This window comes from Dermacentor andersoni, chromosome 5 (genome assembly GCF_023375885.2).
Source record: "Dermacentor andersoni chromosome 5, qqDerAnde1_hic_scaffold, whole genome shotgun sequence".
In the NCBI taxonomy this organism is placed as follows: Eukaryota; Metazoa; Arthropoda; class Arachnida; order Ixodida; family Ixodidae; genus Dermacentor; species Dermacentor andersoni.
In genome coordinates this window covers 160,519,213-160,540,435 of record NC_092818.1, presented here as the reverse complement: position 1 = coordinate 160,540,435, position 21,223 = coordinate 160,519,213, and the positions used below count along the sequence as shown (strand labels likewise).

Here is a 21,223-nt window from a genome sequence, read left to right as displayed (position 1 = left end):
GTCCGGTCACTCACCGAATCGCGGGTGGCTGTTCGGTTTGTGAGAATACGGTGCTTATTTAATTATGTTGATATAAGGATATATATTAACGGAGTAAATTTTTAAAGTCCCCTAAGTAGAAAAAAATGAGACGATTGGCCAGACTTAAAATAAACTCAAGCTTTGCTCTCAGAAAATGTAACTTTCCTGCTCTGCCTGAAGGAAACAAGCTGACACGTAACTATTACATTTATTCAGGGCACCTGTGTGACATTTTCCGAGTGCTCTTACTGTCGTATTCGGCTTCCGTCTCGATTTGCTGGGCACTTGTACATAAAATGATTTTCCTGCGTGAGACTTAGCTGACTGCGCTTTCACCTTTTGTCGCCTGATTAAACCGGTGCGTATTATGCATACGCATAGAAAGTATCTATACTGGTGTTTCTAATCGAATCTAGCGGAAGCTTCAGGTTGAGTAAAGGGTTAACTTAGCTGTAGTACTGGCAATGCAAATGCAACGTGTGCAAAGTGGTCGTAGGTTGCATTAACATTCTGTAGATAGTAAGCAAAACTTTTATTGTTTTATTTGTTGAAAACAGAATCATCCCGCTAAAACCAGCCAAAGCATTACTTTACACACGACTTCGAAACACAGCGAGAAGTTGTTCATTAAAAAGCAATTATGCTGAACTTTGCACCTCAACTGTCTTATCTTAATATGCATAACAAAAAGATGACCACTACTGCTGACCAGGTGCCCAAGCAGGAAAATTCCGCGTGACCTTTGGAGTTACGACGTTTTGCTCTCATCAACTGCAGCTTTATAGGTGTTGCTCGTGCAATAATCCGCTCATACTCCCCCTCCCTCCCTCTCTTATAAAAGCGAAAACGTCACACTCCTATAAATATGAAAATATGACAAACACTTGTTAAAGAAATTAAAACGCCAATGCTGATGACGTAAGTGCGAACGAAAGGAGTTTGCACTTGCCGGCTAATACAGAGGTGATACGAGAGCGGTATTGAAGGATACTTTTCGTGCAGCATCCGGACAACGAACAACAGCATCGAAGACAAGAACTAGGGACGGTATGTCTATAGCGGAAAGCAAGACAAAGTTTTGAAGTCTCGCGGGGCGGCATCAACACTTGTCAGCACAGCATGCTGCACGCATTCTAGAGAGGACGCCTAAATTCGCGCCTCAATTCCCTTTCTAGTGACAATGCCTGAATTCTGTCAAAAAAAGAACCTCTCCCGAAATTGAAATTCTACTTCCAACAGTCACTGCAATTTGACTTCTTCTCTCAAATGTAAGAAATTTCATTCAAATTGGTCCAGGGGTTGTTCCATAAAAGCGTTTGTACGTTTTTTTGTATAGTTGAATGGGCGGCGTCTGAGGTGGCGCGGTGCTCAAGCTCCCTCCCAAGTACACTGCTTACGTTGTGACTACTTTGGTGAAGGACTCTAGTATAGTGAGTCGAAATTCGGCCCACCGTAAAAAAAGCAACGAAAGCACCTGACGTTTCATCCGAGTCGCCGCCTTCTCGTTGCTGTTACACCGAGGCATTTTAATGCGTAAGCATTCTTTGGCGCGCCCTGTCACGCGAAAGGTGTAATGCTTCGTATCTGCACAGAAATTGGTAATTTGCAATGTTATCGTTATGATAGTGTAAATGTAGATGACTGGTGGCTTTTATGCGATAAGGAACAATTTAAAGCAAAAAAAAATCAAAAGAGATTACCCTTAGAGATACATAGGGCTCCTTAGAAAATGCAAGGAGAAGCTTATAATAGCGGTGGGCCAACTGAAATTTGGCGGTGGGCCAACTTGAAACTAACGGTTGGGCCAACCTGAAAATTTTCAGTGGGCCAGCTTAGATTAAGGGGTGAGCCAGCTTGACATTTATATATAGGCCAAATTTGCGGAGGGACAACTTGAAATTTCCGTGTGCGTCAACTTAAATTTGGGGGCGGGCCAAATTGAAATTTGCTGGTGAGCCACCGCAAATTTGAGGGTGGGCCAATTTGAAACTTGCATGTGGGTCAACTTAAATTTAGGGTTGGGTCAACTTGAAGTTCGAGGGTGGAAGTGGCCCAAGTGAAATGTGGGGGTGGGCCAACTTACATTTGCGGGTTGGCGAACTTCAATTTCGGGCTGCGCCTACTTCAAGTTTGACGTTGCCACAAATGAAATATAGGGTTGGGCCAACTTGAAATTTGAGGATGGACCTACTTAAATTTGGGGGCGAGTCAACTTGAAATTTGGGTGTGGGCAAACTTGACATCTTATATCCTAGCATAAGCTAAGAAAAGCAAGTAAGCAAAACTAAGCCAGTACTAAGTCACAGCCGAGCCAAACAATGCTTACGGATTAGTAGACGAGTCTCAGAAATTCTGTAGCTTTACCTTGTTTCATGCCTCCTCCTCACCCGGCCCCTTCCTTACCTGCCCTAACCACCTTGGCCTCTTGTTTTCGTCCTGCGATCTTTGACTTCAAACACCGATAGACATCTGGTGCAACAAGTCTCCCACATAATGCTCAGTATGTAAATTATTCAACGAAACACTGGTGTCTGTCACAATCGTAATGGTTCTGTGCGTTATGCCGGAAGTAGGTATAGATGCGCTCAAGCTCCTTGTTAGTTTTTAGCACCCATTCTATGCCTGCGTAAGAAGACCCGCCCAACGTGCGGCAAAAAACAAGACGATGCTTCGCCGCTCGTACGCAATCTCGGCATGCAAATAAAACAAATTTTGCTACAGCGCGTAACGTGGCCGATAGCGCTTGCATCGTGCGTCTAGAATATTCTTTTTGTTCTCTACTGTGGTGGCTCGCGGCCAATTTCTGGCGATGCTTGAGCTCGCCGGTTCGCAACGTTACGCAAACGCACGCTCTCTCTCTGTGCTATACATTATGCTAAAACCTAAGTAGCGCTCTTTACAACACCCAACTTCGCAAAAATACAACACGCGCAACGCGTGTTGTTCTAGGCGGTATACAAATTGCGATTCACGTTGCATCGCGTAACCCGCAGAAAGGAGACAGAACTGATCGACTGGACGCGAAAATAGATCACTTACCTCGGGCTTCGACAAGCGCACTGTAGATCACAGCACTGATGATAAGAGGACGCATCGTCCTCTGCGGTTGTTCACTTTTGAAGAGATGCACGTCGAATAACCAGCAACACGACGACGGCGACACTCCTTTCTCGTCGAATGTAGCAGAGCGAGCGCGGCCCTCCTTCGCACCACGAAGCTCCCCGACGCAATCACTACTCAATTCGCGGCGCCGGTGTGGTTTTTGCGCGGGCTCGAAGGAAAGAAGGAACGCGCCCGCGTCTCTCTCCCCCTCGCCGTTACGCTTGTCCATGGATGCGCCGGCACGGCAGCAACGTGTGTGCGTGCCATCTGCGACGGTGGCTCGGGTGTCGCGGCTCGTCAAGCGCGGCTCGTCAAGCGCTGCGCGCCTATTTGTTTGTTGAAAGCCGTGCGCGTAGCAGCGTGCCTGCCGTCGCTGCCGCCGATAGTTAAGTCGCTCGTAGCATTAAGTTGTCCGCGATTTCTCGTGCTCTCCGAAATCGCGTCACTGCCCGTCTCCCAAAGTGATTTGAAAATTGCCCGTATTTTAATAGTGGTGCGACATTAACGCAGCCATGCCCTAAGAATTGTTGTGTTTCCAACTATCAGGGAAACTATACGACCCACGATGCAAGGTGCGCGTGTTCAGCTTTCCTCAGAATAATCATCTGTGCAAATAGTGTGGACACGCTTTGTATACCACAATAAGATTTCACTACTTTTCAGCACTCCAGGGGGAGTAATGTCCAAACTGTTTAAATCAGGATTGGCCCGCGCGATTTTCAGCATTCTGTTGCTCGCAGAGCATTTATTCGGTACTTAAGAATAGAGGTGAGAGAGAGAAATTCATTTATAGAAAAGCAGGGAGGTCAGCCTGAGCTTTATCTCGCTCTTCCCTGCTACGATACACTGGAAGATAGGGAAGTGGAGGAAAACGGCTGGTGTAAGATTATGATGATATGAGGAGAAGGTGCATATATACAATTTCACAACGTTCATCATCATCATCATCAGCCTGGTTACGCCTACTGCAGGGCAAAGGCCTCTCCCATACTTCTCCAACTGCCCCGGTCATGTGCTAATTGTGGCCATGTTGACCCTCCAAACTTCCTAATCTCATCTGCCCACCTAACTTTCTGTCGCCCCCTGCTACGCTTCCCTTCCCTCGGAATCCAGTTCGTAACCCTTAATGACCATCGGTTATCTTCCCTCCTCATTACATGTCCTGCCCATGCCCATTTCTTTTTCTTGATTTCAACTAAGATGTCATTAACGCGCGTTTGTTCCCTCACCCAATCTGCTCTTTTCTTATCCCTTAATGTTACACCTATCATTCTTCTTTCCATAGCCCGTTGCGTCGTCCTCAATTTAAGTAGAACCCTTTTCGTAAGCCTCCAGGTTTCTGCCCCGTACGTGAGTACTGGTAAGACACAGCTGTTATAAACTTTTCTCTTGAGGGATAATGGCAACCTGCTGTTCATGATCTCAGAATGCCTGCCAAACGCACCCCAGCCCATTCTTATTCTTCTGATTATTTCACTCTCATGATCCGGATCAGCAGTCACTACCTGTCCTAAGTAGATGTATTCCCTTACCACTTCCAGTGCCTCGCTGCCTATTGTAAATTGCTGTTCCCTTCCGAGACTGTTAAACATTACTTTAGTTTTCTGCAGATTAATTTTTAGTCCCACCCTTCTGCTCTGCCTCTCCAGGTGAGTGAGCATGCATTGCAGTTGGTCCCCTGAGTTACTAAGCAAGGCAATATCATCAGCGAAGCGCAAGTTACTAAGGTATTCTCCATTTACTCTTATCCCCAATTCTTCCCAATCCAGGTCTCTGAATACCTCCTGTAAACATGCTGTGAATAGCATTGGAGAGATCGTATCTCCCTGCCTGACGCCTTTCTTTATAGGGTTTTGTTGCTTTCTTTATGGAGGACTACAGTGGCTGTGGAGCCGCTATAGATATCTTTCAGTATTTTTACGTACGGCTCGTCTACACCCTGATTCCGCAATGCCTCCATGACTGCTGAGGTTTCGACTGAATCAAACGCTTTCTCATAATCAATGAAAGCTATATATAAAGGTCGGTTATATTCCGCACATTTTTCTATCACCTGATTGATAGTGTGAATATGGTCTATTGTTGAGTAGCCACAACGTTGTGACATCTCTAAAGCCGTGTGTGTGGCCCAGTGGCTTGTAGAAAGGCCATAGCGGAACTTGTAATCAATGCTACGCTGTTTGCATTATGCCAAGGACGCAAAAGAAACTCGTCTGATAGCGGGCTCTTATCGACGTTTGCAATACCTGTCCTTCACACTTACGCGGAACAAACGCAAAATATATGATCGAGTGTTTCTACAGTATTCACAATTTGGGCTAGTATCACTGCAACCTATGGGATGTCTGTAACGCTTCATGAATGTGAAACATAGACGAATTCGGTGCACCATGCTTGTTTGGCTTCTTTTGAGCGTGTGAAGCATGCCGACTTTCTTTTCTGATCCCCATTGTGTCGTCGATCGGGCTTGGTCCAATGCTCTAACGTAAGAGCTCCATATTACGCGACGAAGTGAGGCGTTTGTATCTGTTCGTGATAACGCAATGCGTACCTCAGAAGCATTAGTAAAAGCAGTTTTCACTTCAGCGTCTGCCATTTCATTCCCTATCACGCCACAGTGTGCAGGTATCCACTGAAAGGTGATATTGTGGCCCTTTCATCTGCATGGCCGAGATGCTGCATAACTTCACACAAAGCTCTAACGAAGGAGGAAGCAACGAGTTGGCGCAGATTGCAGACAAACTCCTTCCCAAATTTATACATACTAAACAAAATGTACCCAACACAATACAGAGACACCTGCCCATAGTGCGGCGCCACACCCAAACTATATCATGTCACATGGGAATGTAAACACAATCAATCATTCCACCAACACAATAACCCGGATGCGGAGCAATGGGAGAGTCGGCATACCAGCTGCGAGCTCACGGCCCAAAGGGCCTTAGTGCAGCACGCTAGTGAGGTAGCTAGGCTCAGTGGAGCCCTGGAATAGGGGCCCACCCTTGCCGGAAGAGGCTCCAAGTCGCCGGCGCCCAAGAAGACGATGGAGACCTCGAGACGCTAAATCCTTGAAGGAACCAAATAAAGTTTCTCTCTCTCTCTCTCTAGCTATTGAATAATACGGGCCACGTCTGAGGACACAGTCAATAATGGTTTGAAGAGCTGGCTTAGAATCGCAGAATATCGTCCATGCATGGAGATGCTCCTAGGAGAGAAATCTAAGTGCCTCCTGGACAGTAACAAGTTCTACGGCAGTTGATTTTGACCTATGGTCTAGTTTAAACCGCCGAGTGATGGTCGTATGCGGGATGATGCAGGCTGCAGTGGACGTATGCGGTGGGACGTATCCATCGGTATACACGTGCACAGTATCTATATGCAGTACTCTGCATAAATGTGAAACAGGGTAAGTTGCTTGAGGCCAACGAATAGAACGGATGACATTTTTTTAATTCCAGGGATCTGCTGCGTAACGAAAGGTTTATGCAGGAACCACAGAGGTATTCTCAGAATACAGTCGGGAGAAAATCGTGATGGGAGATTATTCCGATGGCGCGATATAGTCCTTGAAAAGGCGCAACCTGGGCGGGCGGCAGGGACGGATGACTCAAAAACTTTTGTTCCCGAATGAATGAAAAAAAGAAGTGTGGATGCTGCTGATGAACCGAAAAAAAAAGAAAGAAGAAACGTTAAAAAAGTGCTGCCCTCTTAATACCAAAAAACCTAAGCAATAAAGATGTGCTGCATGTTTATAAACACTTGTTCAATATTTACCCTCGCGGGAAGTCACCTACTGGAAACGAAAATGGTAATAGGGTCTACACCCTTTCATCGTTATTTGCGCAATATTTTAGACGACGTTTTTCAACAAAAGTTTGTTCATATCAAGAAATCAAAATAGCGTGAATATGCTTCCTTAAGCAACATTACTGGCGAGCCTAAATCTATGTAGTTCCTCCAGCACGACGCAAAATACCCGGCGCGCCCTCGCCGCCACCTTGTGACGTCACGGCGGCAGTGCTGTGGCCTCGCTCTCGGTTCGTTCTAAGTGGTGGTGCTCATAGGCGTGCGGCTTCGCCCATATAGTTATGCGAGGTGATACATTAAAAATTGTTGTTTTATGTTTATGTATGGATCTTTGCCCTATTTTAGGCTTGTTTATTGTGTGTGGTGCTAGGAGCGATGATGGAACGCTATGACACTAGCAGCAGCAGATGATTCTTGTGCTTTTTTCGGCAGAGTAACTGCGCACATGTTTTTCCCCTTCGGTTTGGCTGCCTGCTTCCAGTTAGAAGCCTTCTGACGCTAGTTTCGTAGATAAATTTATTTTAGTGTAGAGTACAATAACAAAAGAGTCAGAGCACTTTGTCTCGCCAACAATGTATTCGTAATGTACACCCTTTCAATTTCTTCACAATATCGCGCGAGCGTCGACCGCACGGCATGTCAGTGGCATTGTAGTGCTGAGGTGCACCCCTAAAGCCGAACAGCGCCGCAGAATACATTCGAACTAGAATTCGCCTTGCACGACCGCACATAATGTTGCCAATCCGGGCATTCCTCGCCGCTACAAGGCCGCTGACACGCCGTGCGGTCGACACTCGCGTGATATGGTTAAAAAACTACAAGGGTGTACACGATGTTCCTATAAATGTCAGATCCTTATTTGAGTGTTATGTCGTCCACGGCCGGTGTACTTGCAGGAAACACTTTCGCGGCTTGCATATATTTATTTATTCACAACACCTTACACTCCCATTCAAGGGCATTGAGCAAGGGGGGCAACAGTAATTACATGACAGACAAATAACAAAGTGCAACATCCTTATACAATAATAACACGCAACAAATTCAGGTTGTCACGGAATGTTTCACGATATGGATGCAATGTGATCTGGGAGATCGTTCCAATGTGAAATAGCTCTAGGTAGTGGTGACGAGTTAATACCAGCGTTTGACTATGAATGCGCATGAAACTGAGTGCGTTGTGAATGCGTCGAGATGTGTGCAGAGGAGCATGAAGTGGCAAACAATGAAAGTTATTACAATAAATGTACCTGTGAAATAGACGTAAAAGAGAAATGACGCGGCGACCTACCAGTGACTGAAATGCAAGACGTTGTTTTATTCGGGTAATGCTCGAATGATAGTCGTAGTTGCCAGAGATGAATCTGGCTGCCCTATTGTGAACCAACATACGGATTAGATAATCTTGATAAGCTGACCATGTGGATGAAGCGTATTGTAGCTGTGGGCGAACATAAGTAAGATATCAGTAAGAACATAACTACAACATCAGTAGAACATAACCTATGTAGAACATAAGTAAAAGCAAGGAACATAAGAAAGATATCAAGCCACATCGCGAGTTATATTTAGTGCATTCATCAGATTCTTGATTTAGTTATCTCAAGGTACTTTCCAGGCGTGAAAAGTCTGCGGTGAGGTCAAGGTTTCGGCAGTACACGCGAAAGGCGATGCGTTTGCGTTTGCGTAGCACCTACTGATTAAAGAACTCGACGTGTTTGAGTTACTGGAAAGTCCATACGTGTATATCTGCGTGTACCCAATCTGCTGCCATACGTCAAACTTGTGCAGGTTTACAATTTATTCCTTGTTAGCACCTCGATGATTGAAGGTAGGGCGCGTGATATATTCGCCTGAATAATGCGACCGTCATGTAGAAATAAATGAAAGCCTACGCCCTCCGTAGCTTCATACAGCTGTTGACGATAGTGCAATGAGGATATAAATAAATAAATCTGAACGAGAACCTAGAAAGCAACCGGCGCAGAAGTCTACCGTCAATAAGCTTAGCCATGCCTGGGAGCTCCGTACTCTGTGAACAAAGAAAGAATTAGGGATGTGCGAATGTTCGAAACTTTCGAATAACTAACTGAGAAGTGTCGTCTTGATTCGGTCTTCGAATCGAATAGCCACTATGCTTAGCTAAAAGCAAATATATTTCGAATACCTTTCGACCATTTCAAAACACCAACTGCGCCCAATTAAACAAGAAATTGACGCAAAAGTATAATTTCACCTCCGCGGGCATAGTATAGACATACGTGAGGAGTTGCGTAATAGAGCCGGGGGGTGGGGGAGATGTTATGCAAGTGTCCATCTAGTGCACATGCCCATTTCGTCTTCTGCTGAAGTGCTAATTGACTGTGGACGCCTGTCTCTTTCTGACGCGTAATCCAGCTCCCCCAGTCAATACTTGAGCAGCCGACCAAATGGTTATGTCTACTACGTAGAGACTTACCGAATACTCCCCACCCCCTCCCTCCAGGCTACGTCGCTCAGGTAGCCATAGTTTATAGGCTACACTACAAACATCATTCGCACTCACTGAAGAGTCCTGTACATGCGAAGAAACTACTTGCTTGCTCCTAACCCTCCATGAGTGCTTTTAATAAACAACGATCCATAACGTACTATGTAATGACAGAAAACTGCTAACTTTCAAAATACTTGGATGTGAACATTGTTTTATATAAATTGTGATACCGGCTGTACATTATTCGAAAAATATGGTCTAACTATTCGATATTCGATTCGAGTTGTTTCTGGCACTATTCAATTCGTATCCAATTCGATCTCGAAAATCCCTATTCGCCCACCCCCAGAATAAAGGCCTGTTCGTACACTCTTGCACATTTAGTACGCTTGTAAGCAATCCCTAACATAGAACAAAACAAGAACATAGTTCTTCACTGTCGCAGGTAGCCACTAAACTTGGCTAAAGACATGTCAAATGATAAGGGTTTATACCTGTCGCTAAACGTTGCGTAAGATTGATAGCGAAGCCGGGCTGCGTGGAAAAGAGAGCAAGTGGTACAATGCTAACGCATACTCATAGAAAACTCTCAGAAGAGTTTCTGCGTGAATTTTCTTCTTCTTCCGTGACTTCTCGCTGTACTAAATACATCCCTTTCGGCCTGTGTGCCCTTATCGTCACCTGTAAATAGGACGGCTTTAGCAACTGAAAGGCTCGCGATATTGTTGGGCCACCTTTCAAACTACTTATGGCATATTTTCCATGTTTCAATTTTCTTTAGCTTTAAACTATGGTACTCTACCTCGAAAAAAAAAATTAAATTATGGGGTTTAACGTGCCAAAACCACTTTCTGATTATGAGGCACGCCGTAGTGGAGGACTCCGGACATTTCGACCACCTGGGGATCTTTAGCGTGCACTAAATCTAAGTACACGGGTGTTTTCGCATTTCGCCCCCATCGAAATGCGGCCGCCGTGGCCGGGATCCGATCCCGCGACCTCGTGCTCAGCAGCCCAACACCATAGCCACTGAGCAACCACGGCGGGTCTACCTCGAAATCGTACACAATATACTAGGAAGCGTTGAAGCGTAGTAAATAGTTTACTATAATAGCGTTTCTGCAAAATATTTTCTGTTTCGTTTCCCGGAAGATGCGCGTTGTTACGAACGGCCTCCGGTGGCTGGCGAACTAGAGGAGAAGCGACCGACGAAACCTGCCTGGCCCGCTGCGATGGCTCACTTTGTGGAAACAACGATGCGCCGAGTCAAAAAGGACATCGACGCCACCATTTCTGCGGCGGTGACTCATTTTGTAAGGAGGACAATGCGCCCCGTTCCCAACGGAATGGCGCCGAGATGTCTAGACGCAGTCGGCGGAGCAAGTATTGTGAGTGGGTACGCCGACACCATCACGGTCTGTTTGGAGCAGGGGAGCTCCGGGAAGATGTTCTTGCGGTGCCGTCTCACACAGCTTAGAAGTGGCCAGTCACTGGACGGACACGGCGGCCACTGTCTGCGGGGTTCACTGGGATCAAGAGGCGCCTGCTCAGGACAAGACCCTTGTGTGCGAGAACCCTCTCACCTCGGTGTGGCCAGTGAAACCTGTGCGGAAGTGAGTGTGTAAACCCTCGCCCTCAAAGGCGGGTCGGCGACGATGTCTTTGGACGCTCCGTTTGGTCGAACGGCCGTTTTCCGTCACCTAGGGATCTAGGGAGGACAGAGTGTTTATAAGCAGCTGTTATAAGCAGCGCGGCTGCTGGGTGTGCATTCCTCTTTCAGTCATGCTAGACTGATGAACTGTAACGTTCTCACGTAGATACTGTAAATAAATCCCATATTCTTCGTTCTCGATGAGAACAAGTCTCTCCCTTCAACAACGTCCTCAGCGTGGATAAGTTGGACGACGGCATGCGCCAGCTACCATCTATTTCATGCCCGACTACAATCATTACATCCGCCGGCACTGTGCCTTCTCTTTGAAGTATTATCAGCTTTCTGTCTTTCTCAAGTCTTGTTTCATAGACTACTCTTGCATGAATGAAAAAAAAAAATCCTCCACTTTATATACTAGACCTGGACGCAAGCAAGAGAAAGCTACCGCCCTAGCGTCGGGCAAAGCTAGGAGAGAAATAGTAGTTGGGGTATCTGAGACTAGATTAAACTGTATCGCAGGTAACGTAACTTATTCTTGTAATAGTAGATACTTCACGAAAAATTCAACGAGTACGGGTATTCACAGGAGAATGACACACATGCGAGGATCCTTAATAACGGCTTGTTATCCACGTTTTGTTAAAATCCACGATTGTTAAAAAACTACAAGGGTGTACACGATGTTCCTGTACATGTCATATCCTTATTTGAGTGTTATGTCGTCCACGGCCGGTGTACTTGCAGGAAACACTTTCGCGGCTTGCATATATTTATTTATTCACAACACCTTACGCTCCCATTCAAGGGCATTGAGCAAGGGCGGCAACAGTAATTACATGACAGAAAAATAACAAAGTGCAACATCCTTATACAATAATAACACGCAACAAATTCATGTTGTCACAGGACGTTTTACGATTCGAGATGGATGCAATGTGATCTGGGAGATCGTTCCAATGTGAAATAGCTCTAGGTAGTGGTGATGAGTTAATACCAGCGTTTGACTATGAATGCGCATGAAACTGAGTGCGTTGTGAATGCGTCGAGATGTGTGCAGAGGAGCATGAAGTGGCAAACAATGAAAGTTATTACCATAAATGTACCTGTGAAATAGACGTAAAAGAGAAATGACGCGGCGACCTACCAGTGACTGAAATGCAAGACGTTGTTTTATTCGGGTAATGCTCGAATGATAGTCGTAGTTGCCAGAGATGAATCTGGCTGCCCTATTGTGAACTAACATACGGATTAGATAATCTTGATATGGTGACCATGTGGATGAAGCGTATTCTAGTTGTGGGCGAACATAAGTAAGATATCAGTAAGAACATAACTACAACATCAGTAGAACATAACCTATGTAGAACATAAGTAAAAGCAAGGAACATAAGAAAGATATCAAGCCACATCGCGAGTTATATTTATTGCATTCATCAGATTCTTGATTTAGCTATATCAAGATACTTTTCTGGCGTGAAAAGGCTGCGGTGAGGTCAAGCTTTCGGCGGTACATGGGAACGGCGATGCGTTTGCGTTTGTGTAGCATTATCATCATCATCAGCCTGGTTACGCTCACTGCAGGGCAAAGGCCTCTCCCATACTTCTCCAACTACTCCGGTCATACACTAACCGTGGCCATGTCGTCCCTGCAAACTTCTTAATTTCATCCGCCCACCTAACTTTCTGCCGCCCCCTGCTATGCTTCCCTTCCCTTGGAATCCAGACCGTAACCCCTGCACCTTTTTTTTGTGTTTGTGTAGCACCTACTGATTAAACAACTCGACGTGTTTGAGGTACTCGAAAGTCCATACGTGTACATCTGCGTGTACCCAATCGGCTGCTATATGTCAAGCTTGTGCAGTTTTATTATTTATTCATCTTAGCACCACGATGATCGAAGGTAGGGCGGGTGACATATTCGCCTGAATAATGCGAGCGTCAAGTAGAAATGAATGACAGCCTACGCCCTCCGTAGCTTCATACAGCTGTTGACGATAGTGCAATGAGGAAATAAATAAATAAATCTGAACGAGAACCGAGAAAGCAACCCGCGCACAAGTCTACCCGTGAATAAGCTTAGCCATGCCTGAGCTCCGTACTCTCTGAACAAAGAAAAAAGCAGGGATGTGCGAATGTTCGAATCTTTCGAATAACTAACTGAAAGGTGTCATCTCGATTCGGTCTTTGAATCGAATAGTCACTATGCCTAAAAGCAAATATGTTTCGAATACTTTTCGGCAATTTCAAAACACCAACTGCACCCAACTAAACAAAAGAATTGATGCAAAAGTATAATAAACTTTCACCTCCAGGGGCATAGTATAGACATACATGAGGACTTGCGTAGTAGAGCCGGGGGGTGGGAGGGATGTTATGCAAGTGTCCATCTAGTGGACATGTCCGTTTCGTCTGCTGCTGAATTGCTAATTGACTGGGGATGCCTGTCTCCTCCTGACGCGTAATCCAACTCAGCCAATCAACACTTCAACAACAGACGAAATGGTTATGTCTACTACGTGGAGACTTACAGAATACACCCCACCCCCTCTCCCCAGGCTATGTCGCTCAGGTAGCCATAGTTTATAGGTTACACTACAGATATAATTCGCACTTACTGAAGAGTCCTGTGCATGCGAAGAAACCACTTGTTTGCTCCTAACCCTCCATTAGTGCTTTTAATAAACAACGATTCATAACGTACTATGTATAATGACAGAAACTTGCTACCTTTCAGAATACTTGGATGGGAACATTGTTTTATATAAATTGTGATTCCGGCTGTTCATTATTCGAAAAATATGTGCAAACTATTCAATATTCGATTCAATTTGTTTGTGGCACTATTCAATTCGTATCCGATTCGACCTCGTAAATCCCTATTCGCCCACCCCCAGAAAAAAAAAATCCCTGTTCGTGCACTCTTGCACCTTTAATACTCTTATAAGCAATACCTAACACAGAACTAAACAAGAACATAGTTCTTCACTGTCGCGGGTAGCCACTAAACTTGGCTAAAACATGTCAAATGATAAGGGTTTATGCCCGTCGGATCAAGTTTCGTAACATTGATAATGAAGCTGGGTTGCGTGAGATGAGCAAGTGGCACAATGCTTACACATACTCATAGACAACGCCCAAAGGAGTTTCTGCATCAATTTTTTTCTTCTTCGGTGACTACGTGCGCTCTCGCTGCTCTAAATACATCCCTCTCTGCCTGAGTGTAGTTGTCGTCGCCTGTAAACAGGACGGCTTTGGCAACTGAAAGGCTCGCGATATGGTTAAGCCACCTTTCAAATTATATGGCATATTTTCGAGGTTTCAATTTTCTTTAGCTTTAAATTATGGTACTCGGCCTCGAAACCATACACAAAATACTGGCGAGCATTGCAGCATACAAAATATTTACTAAAATAGTTTGTCTATGAACTATTTTCTGTTTCGTTTCCCGGCAGATTCACGTACCAAGTCGTCATGACGCAGAATATACAGGGTGTTTCAGCGAACACTTTCAAAATTGTAAAAACATTGCCTGTGGCAGATAGCGCAATTCTAGTCCATGAGCTCAAAGAAGCAGGCATTTCTTGCACAAAAAAAATTGGAGCGCATAATAGAATAATTAACAGAAATTTACTAATTAGGTTTTAATTAATTATCTTATGGCGCATATTGCAATTTACAAGTTCTAGCGAGTGAGAGTGCAAAGCATATCCACTTGAAGATAACTGTGTAGATAAAGCCATTTTACGACATATGCCCTGTCAAACTTGCGGTACATATGCACTGCCGTTCCACTTACTTTCTGAACAAAACATCGTTTTATGTATTGAAGTACAAAAGTAGCTAGAACGTCAATGCCTCTTTCTGCGAAGTTGGGAAATTGATATCTCGAAACTGGTTTCATTCTGAGAATTCGTTCCAAGTGGATCCGCCTTTCGAACTCCCGGGCTGCAATTGGTAAATTGCAATACGTACTGCAAAGTAATTAGTTAAAACTTAATTAGTGAATTTGTGTTAATTCGTCGATCATGCATTTAAGTTTTTTGTGCAAGTTGTCCGCCCCTTCGGGTATAATAGCTCATGTAGCAGAGCTGTGCTATCTGCCAAGGCCATTAAAAAAAAATTGAAGATGTTTGCTTAAACACCCGGTCCAGGTCACATGGGAGCAGAACCTCGTGACGTCTTGGAACTCGCTCCATCTCGTTATGAAGTCTGCAATGCTGGTGCGTCGCAATGCTCTGCTCCTGCGCTCAATAAAATTTGAAGGAAACCTTTGAGGTTGAGTGCGCATTTAGAAGAATGACATGTTCAGTATTAGTTCAGTTCAGTAAAAGTGCTTTTATTTTTGTACTCATAATACTGTGGTTGGGAGCGAGCCAAATCAACAAACGCATTGATGCTTCACTTTCATGCCTTGTCTCCCCGAAAGAGAGCTTTTATGAAGTATATACACCTACATGTCTTCGTTCGGTGAGTTCCTGTTTTTGATTCTGAAAAGAAAAAAGAAAATACACAAAAGTAAAGCAAATGTGCACGCGTATTCATTAAGCGTCAACTAAAATAGCTAAAGCTGAGTGATACTGTTACTGGACTTGTCGTTTTATTCTAAAATATCCACTATAACCTAGTCTATTTGTAATATAATCGCCTGTGTCCTTTTCATAGGACATCACTAAGGACATTCTTCATAAAGAGATAATGGTGCAACATATTAAACTGGATGCAAAGTGCTCCTGTGAGTTATACAAAGGCTAGCACTGAATCTTGCGTCACACAATGAGTCCTCTGTAACGGGAACCCATGGCTAATGTCTATCTTGTTCCAAGTCCAATTTAGCATCGACTTAGCGTTCTGTGGTATGTGTAACACTACGGTTGTGACCAGCACCCACCCGCTATTTGCTGAAAAAGAATTCTGTGGCATTACGTGCCAAAAACCACGATATGATTATGAGACACGCTGTAGTGAGGGATTCCCGATTAATTTTGACCACCTTGGGCTCTTTAACGGGCACCCGATGCATTGGTACACGGCTTCTTTTGTATTTATCCCCCTTCAAAATACGGCCGCCAAGGCAGTAATTTGATTCCGCGCCCTTGAAGTTTAATCGGTTGTGTCACAGGGGTCTGTGCTGGAACCACTATTATTTCTTATCTGCATTAATGATCTGTCCGCTAAAATATATTGTAACATACATCTGCTGGCAGATGATTGTGTTATCTTCAGGGAAATTAAAAGCACTGATGATACTGAAACACCCCAAGATGATCTGGATAATATAGATGACTGGTGCGGCAAGTGGCTAATCGAATTAAATGTTAGCAAATGCAAAATAATACGTGTATCCGGATCTAATTGTACTCCTAGTACCTACCATTGAGCAATGTTCCTTTAGATTTCGTCGTGTCATATAAATATCTTGGTATACACATTACAAGTAACTTAAATTGGACCTTTCATATACAGTACTTCATTAACAATGCTAATCGCACGCTCGAGTGCTTACGGCGCAACTTTTTCAAAGCACCGATTACTTTAAATTTGCAGCTCTACATGACTCTAATACGCTCGAAACTTGAATATTCATCTGCAATTTGGGATCCCATTCACGTTAATCTCATTACGTCACTTGAACTAGTACAAAACAACTCTATCCGTGTCATTCTTTCTAATTATAACCATGCTGCGGGTATAACCTTAAGGAAAACTAACCTAGCACTTATTCCACTCGCTAACCGCCACAAGATCGCCCGACTTTCACTATTTCGTAAATTTTTTAATCACACCACGCTTCACGACGATTTCATCCTGCGGCCTCAGTACATTTCAAACCGCGTCGATCATCGCAATAAGGTGCGAATTGATTCATGTAACACAAACTCTTTTTCAGTCTTTCATCCCCCGTACATGTGAGGAATGGAACCAGCTTCCCTCAAGTATCGTAGCCATTACCGATAACAAACTTTTCCGCAAAACAATAGCTAACATTGTATAATCAGGAGAATCACTGTATTAACAGAAGTGACTGCACTTGTTTGTTTGCTTTACACTGCTACTCCGTAACCACTCCCCTCTTTAATGCCATATGTCCATTAGGGTATCTTAAATAAATAAATAAATAAATAAATAAATAAATAAATAAATAAATAAATAAATAAATAAGTTACGCTTAGCTGTGCAACGACAAAATAACTACGCCACCACGACGTGTGCCCGCCGTTTGTACAGCAGGGGGTGAGGGGGTACTCCGTAAGAGTCCACCTAGTGGACAGTCCAATTCAACCACCGCTGATTGGATGGGGCGGCTCGTATCCTCCTCCCTCGCACAGCTCCATCCAATCAGCACATCAGCAGCCGCCGAAATAGACAGCCCACTAGGTGGGCTTTCACAGAATGCCCCTCCAGGATAAAACGTTCAACGGCTTCATTCAACGTCACACCCTCTGCGGTTGCTCGTGGCGATGGTGCTACTATACTAAGGGCGAGGTAGCGGGATCGACTCCCGGCCACAGCGGCTGCATTTCGATGGGAGCTAAATTCAGAAACGCCCGTGTACCGTGCTTTGGGTGCACGTTAAATAACCCAGGTGGTCAAAATTAATCCGGAGTCCCCCACATACGGCGTGCCTCGCAATCAGATCGTTGTTTCGGCCCGTAAACTCCCAGGACATCAAAATTTATTTCGATTTCAAGAAAAAGCTAAATATTCTCCTCATTCGACTGCATCGTACGATGGACTTATGTGTACAGTACAAAAAGAAAACATCAAGAACAGCACTGTTCTTTCTGTTTTCTTGTAACGTTTAATGGCATTGTCCCCAACGTGAGATAAAATAAAAGGATGTTACATAACAGTGATGGGGCTCTGTAGGCGATATGGCAAGCACCGTGCAGGTTTACTGTTCATTTGTGAATGCGTACCCAAGCTTAATTGAAGCTGCGCAGTTATTTCCAGAAGGCGTGAATTGCCGCATTGCACGATGCAATTTCTACGGTTTCTCTTGCCTTCCACATACATGAAAACAAGGCACCAGGAGTCGTGACGTACACGTATTTTACGAAATGAAACGCTTACCTCCGTATAACAACGGCTGCTGCGCCAACGCAAATCATGATGAGCACGCCCAGAACAACTCCCACTGCGGTCAGCTTTTTTTGTGTGTCTGCAAAGGTACCGATAGGAGAATTAGTTGCGATCAGTGTTGACGCTAATAAAGAAGAATTTGATCGGATGATTCAGGATGCCGATTACTCTTCCTCAACGATCGGCCGCATTCAACACCGATTGGTGTTAGGCTGCTGAGCACGAGGTCGCGGGATCGAATCCCGGCCACGGCGGCCGCATTTCGATGGGGGCGAAATGCGAAAACACCCGTGTACTTAGATTTAGGTGCACGTTAAAGAACCCCAGGTGGTCGAAATTTCCGGAGTCCTCCACTACGGCGTGCCTCATAATCAGAAAGTGGTTTTGGCACGTAAAACCCCATAATTTAATTTTTTTTTTCTAGAATATGAGCTTCAGGAGTAAGGCAAGCTCGACTAGAAGCCGTCATGTTTTGGGCAAAGCTGAGTCGAGAGCATTTCCTTGCACACACAAGGCGAAAGTGCTGTCACATGCATTCATAAAACGCAAATTTAGGTACTACAGTACAGCTTAGATGTAAAGAATTTAAATTTGGTTAAGATATTTTTGATATCTGCACAAAAACGCACACTCAAAGCGACGTTGACAACCACGTTCGCCCAGTTACCAAGTGAAACATCAGCCTTCTCGGAACGCTGCTTCGTACTACAAAGCTGTAAGTTAAATGTCAAGGTTATCTCTGTTTATAGGCAGTGCAAGAATCAGAAACATGTATTTTTATGCAATGAATGATGTAAATTTGCGAAGAGTGCGCATGTGCATTACTTTTCGAAGGCTTCGACATTTTTCTGTCTTATTACACATGTTAATCGGCATGCGTGCAAAAAAGTTGGTGGTTTAGACAATAATACATCAAGTACCATATTTTTGGTTTAAATATATAGTTCCAGAAATTTTAGTAAAGCAAGGCTTCACTAAGCAAATTTCATATTCACTTTGTTCCATCCTAGAATTGCAGAGTCAGTATTTGCTATATCAAGCACTCAAAGCCAGAAGTTGCGGATAGACTGGGCTACTGACAGGACGATGATACTATTTATCCGTCAGTTTATAAATCAGCCGAATCTGAATCGGGAAACTGTGCTGTATTAGCATTTAGTGTGCACTTGTCCGAGGATAATCTCTGCGTTCAATAAGCCGTTTTCTAACACAGTTTGATACTGAGCGAGTTCTCTTTCCCATATGATAAATTATGTTTAACCTGGCGTTGAGTTTTCGGTCGCTAATTCGCCAAACAGGAACAGTTTCTTGTACACCTTGCAAAAGCTAAATCTAGTTAATCATTTATTTACTTTTTCTTATATATTTATCTTATTTCAAAAGGACAAACTGACGGGCTAGTTCGTATGCAGTCATGTACACTAGCGTAAAAAGGAACACAGGCGGCGACAGTGCTTCCGTCCTCTCTGTCACCATCTCTGTGCCTTTTAGCACTTGTGCACTGGATACGTTATTTATCTATCTGATTTCTAGGAACAAATGGAGTTAGCCACCACACTGTCTCCCTTGTTTTAACAAGTGATGTCTTGTGCAACTTATTGATGATCTGGCCGGAGAAATATCCTCGTAACGCTGAGTTTAATGTTGTTATTTTCCAAATAGTGTTCGTGCAAATTACCACGAGGTCGCGGGTTCGAGATGTCTGGCCGCAGTGGCAGCATACCGGTGGGCATGGAATGCAAAAGAACACATGTACACCTCCCTTTAGCTGCATGTAAAAGAACCAGAGTTGGTATAGCTTAAAGGGAATAACAACCAATTTTCATGGTACCACTTCTTTTAGTGCAATGGAAAGCTTACCGGCCAGAGCACCTGATCGTGAAGTTGTAATGCGGAAAACGCCGTGCAAAGTCGTGCACTGGAAGCATGCTGAGAACTGTGATAGGTGAGCGCGATAGCGATTATAGGCCGGCACTAATGGGAGGCAGACGACAAGTGCGGCCGTAGGTGTCAGAAAGTATTATTTTGTTTATAAAGTGGATGTTCCTGCGATTCATGTTTTCCACAGTGTTAAATTATCTCTGCGAAAACAGCTATGTGTTTTTGCGGTTTCCTGTCCAACTACTTCGGTATTTGACTACTCGAAACGAAACCAAGCGCATCGAACACGAAATGACGATTTTACACGTGATACGCGGTTCGTGTCGCTGTAGCCAAGCGTGCGTTTCTGATTTCCGATGTCGTCTCTCGAAGACCTGAGCGAGCCGGAACAAATGATTTTAGCTCGCATGCGTGCTCGGAATTTAGATCCTTACGAAGTATATAGCACCCGAACGTCATGCTTCGATGGACGAAAGCGGCAGCGGAAGTGACGAATCCGACTTGCACGACAGACCACCGTCCCCGCCACAAGCAGCGCGCCTGGAGAACGCCGATTGGTAAATACTCACTCGCACTAGGCCGACCCGACACCGATTTCGGTCTGCCGTCCGTAGGCGATAGCGTTTTTTCCTTCGTGTCGGCGCCTGTGTCACACTGTACCGACGCCGACAATCTGCCGACGGTCGGCGGAGAGCGTGGTAGAGGCGCCGACCCGAAGATAAGAACGCACCCATTTATGGCGCAACTCGTCGATGCCATTTTGTATCACCGGGAGATCGTAAAACTCTGGGTACTTGCAAACTCGTGCCATACTCGCGCGCGCACAACAGCATGTGCGCCGCCAGGCACGTGGGACGGCGCGAGCGCCGCTCGTTAGCGTGGACTTTCTTTACTTCGTAATGCGCGTGCAATAAAGTGCAGGTGTCTAATAAAATACTAACTGCAATTTTAAGCAACAATTATACTGTACATAATGACAGTCGACTTACGTACAGCAATCTCTTTACTACATTTCGAAGTATCAAGATTTCACCGCAAGGCCTCGCCTATTACTGGTTTTTCTGACTTTCTTTGCCAATTTACAATTATATTTCCAACTCAAATCTCAAACAGCGTGCTGGATTCTATCGCTATAAATAATGGTCATTTCATTTCCATCAAAATCTGACAACTCATTCTGGCCAGTTGTCAGTCCCTTTAAT

At 44.5% G+C, this 21,223-nt stretch overlaps 2 protein-coding genes and 1 long non-coding RNA gene across 7 annotated transcripts in view; 1 reads left to right on the top strand and 2 right to left on the bottom strand.

Moving 5' to 3' along the window:
* Positions 1 to 3,250, bottom strand: part of LOC126532161 (uncharacterized) — a 59,942-nt gene extending 56,692 nt beyond the window's left edge. The window contains exon 1 of the mRNA XM_050179838.3: positions 3,061 to 3,250. Within this exon, the coding sequence (XP_050035795.2) occupies positions 3,061 to 3,115 (55 nt within the window). The 5' untranslated portion in view covers positions 3,116 to 3,250. The remainder of the gene's footprint in view (positions 1 to 3,060) is intronic.
* LOC126531513 (uncharacterized) overlaps positions 1 to 21,223 on the top strand; it is a 219,022-nt gene that overhangs the window by 151,996 nt on the left and 45,803 nt on the right. The gene's annotated exons all lie outside the window — the stretch shown is intronic.
* Positions 15,376 to 21,223, bottom strand: part of LOC126531497 (uncharacterized) — a 62,371-nt gene continuing 56,523 nt past the window's right edge. The window contains exons 30-31 of the mRNA XM_050179037.3: positions 18,132 to 18,219; positions 15,376 to 15,547 (exon numbers count right to left, since the gene is read on the bottom strand). Of these exons, the coding sequence (XP_050034994.1) occupies positions 15,511 to 15,547; positions 18,132 to 18,219 (125 nt within the window). The 3' untranslated portion in view covers positions 15,376 to 15,510. The remainder of the gene's footprint in view (positions 15,548 to 18,131; positions 18,220 to 21,223) is intronic.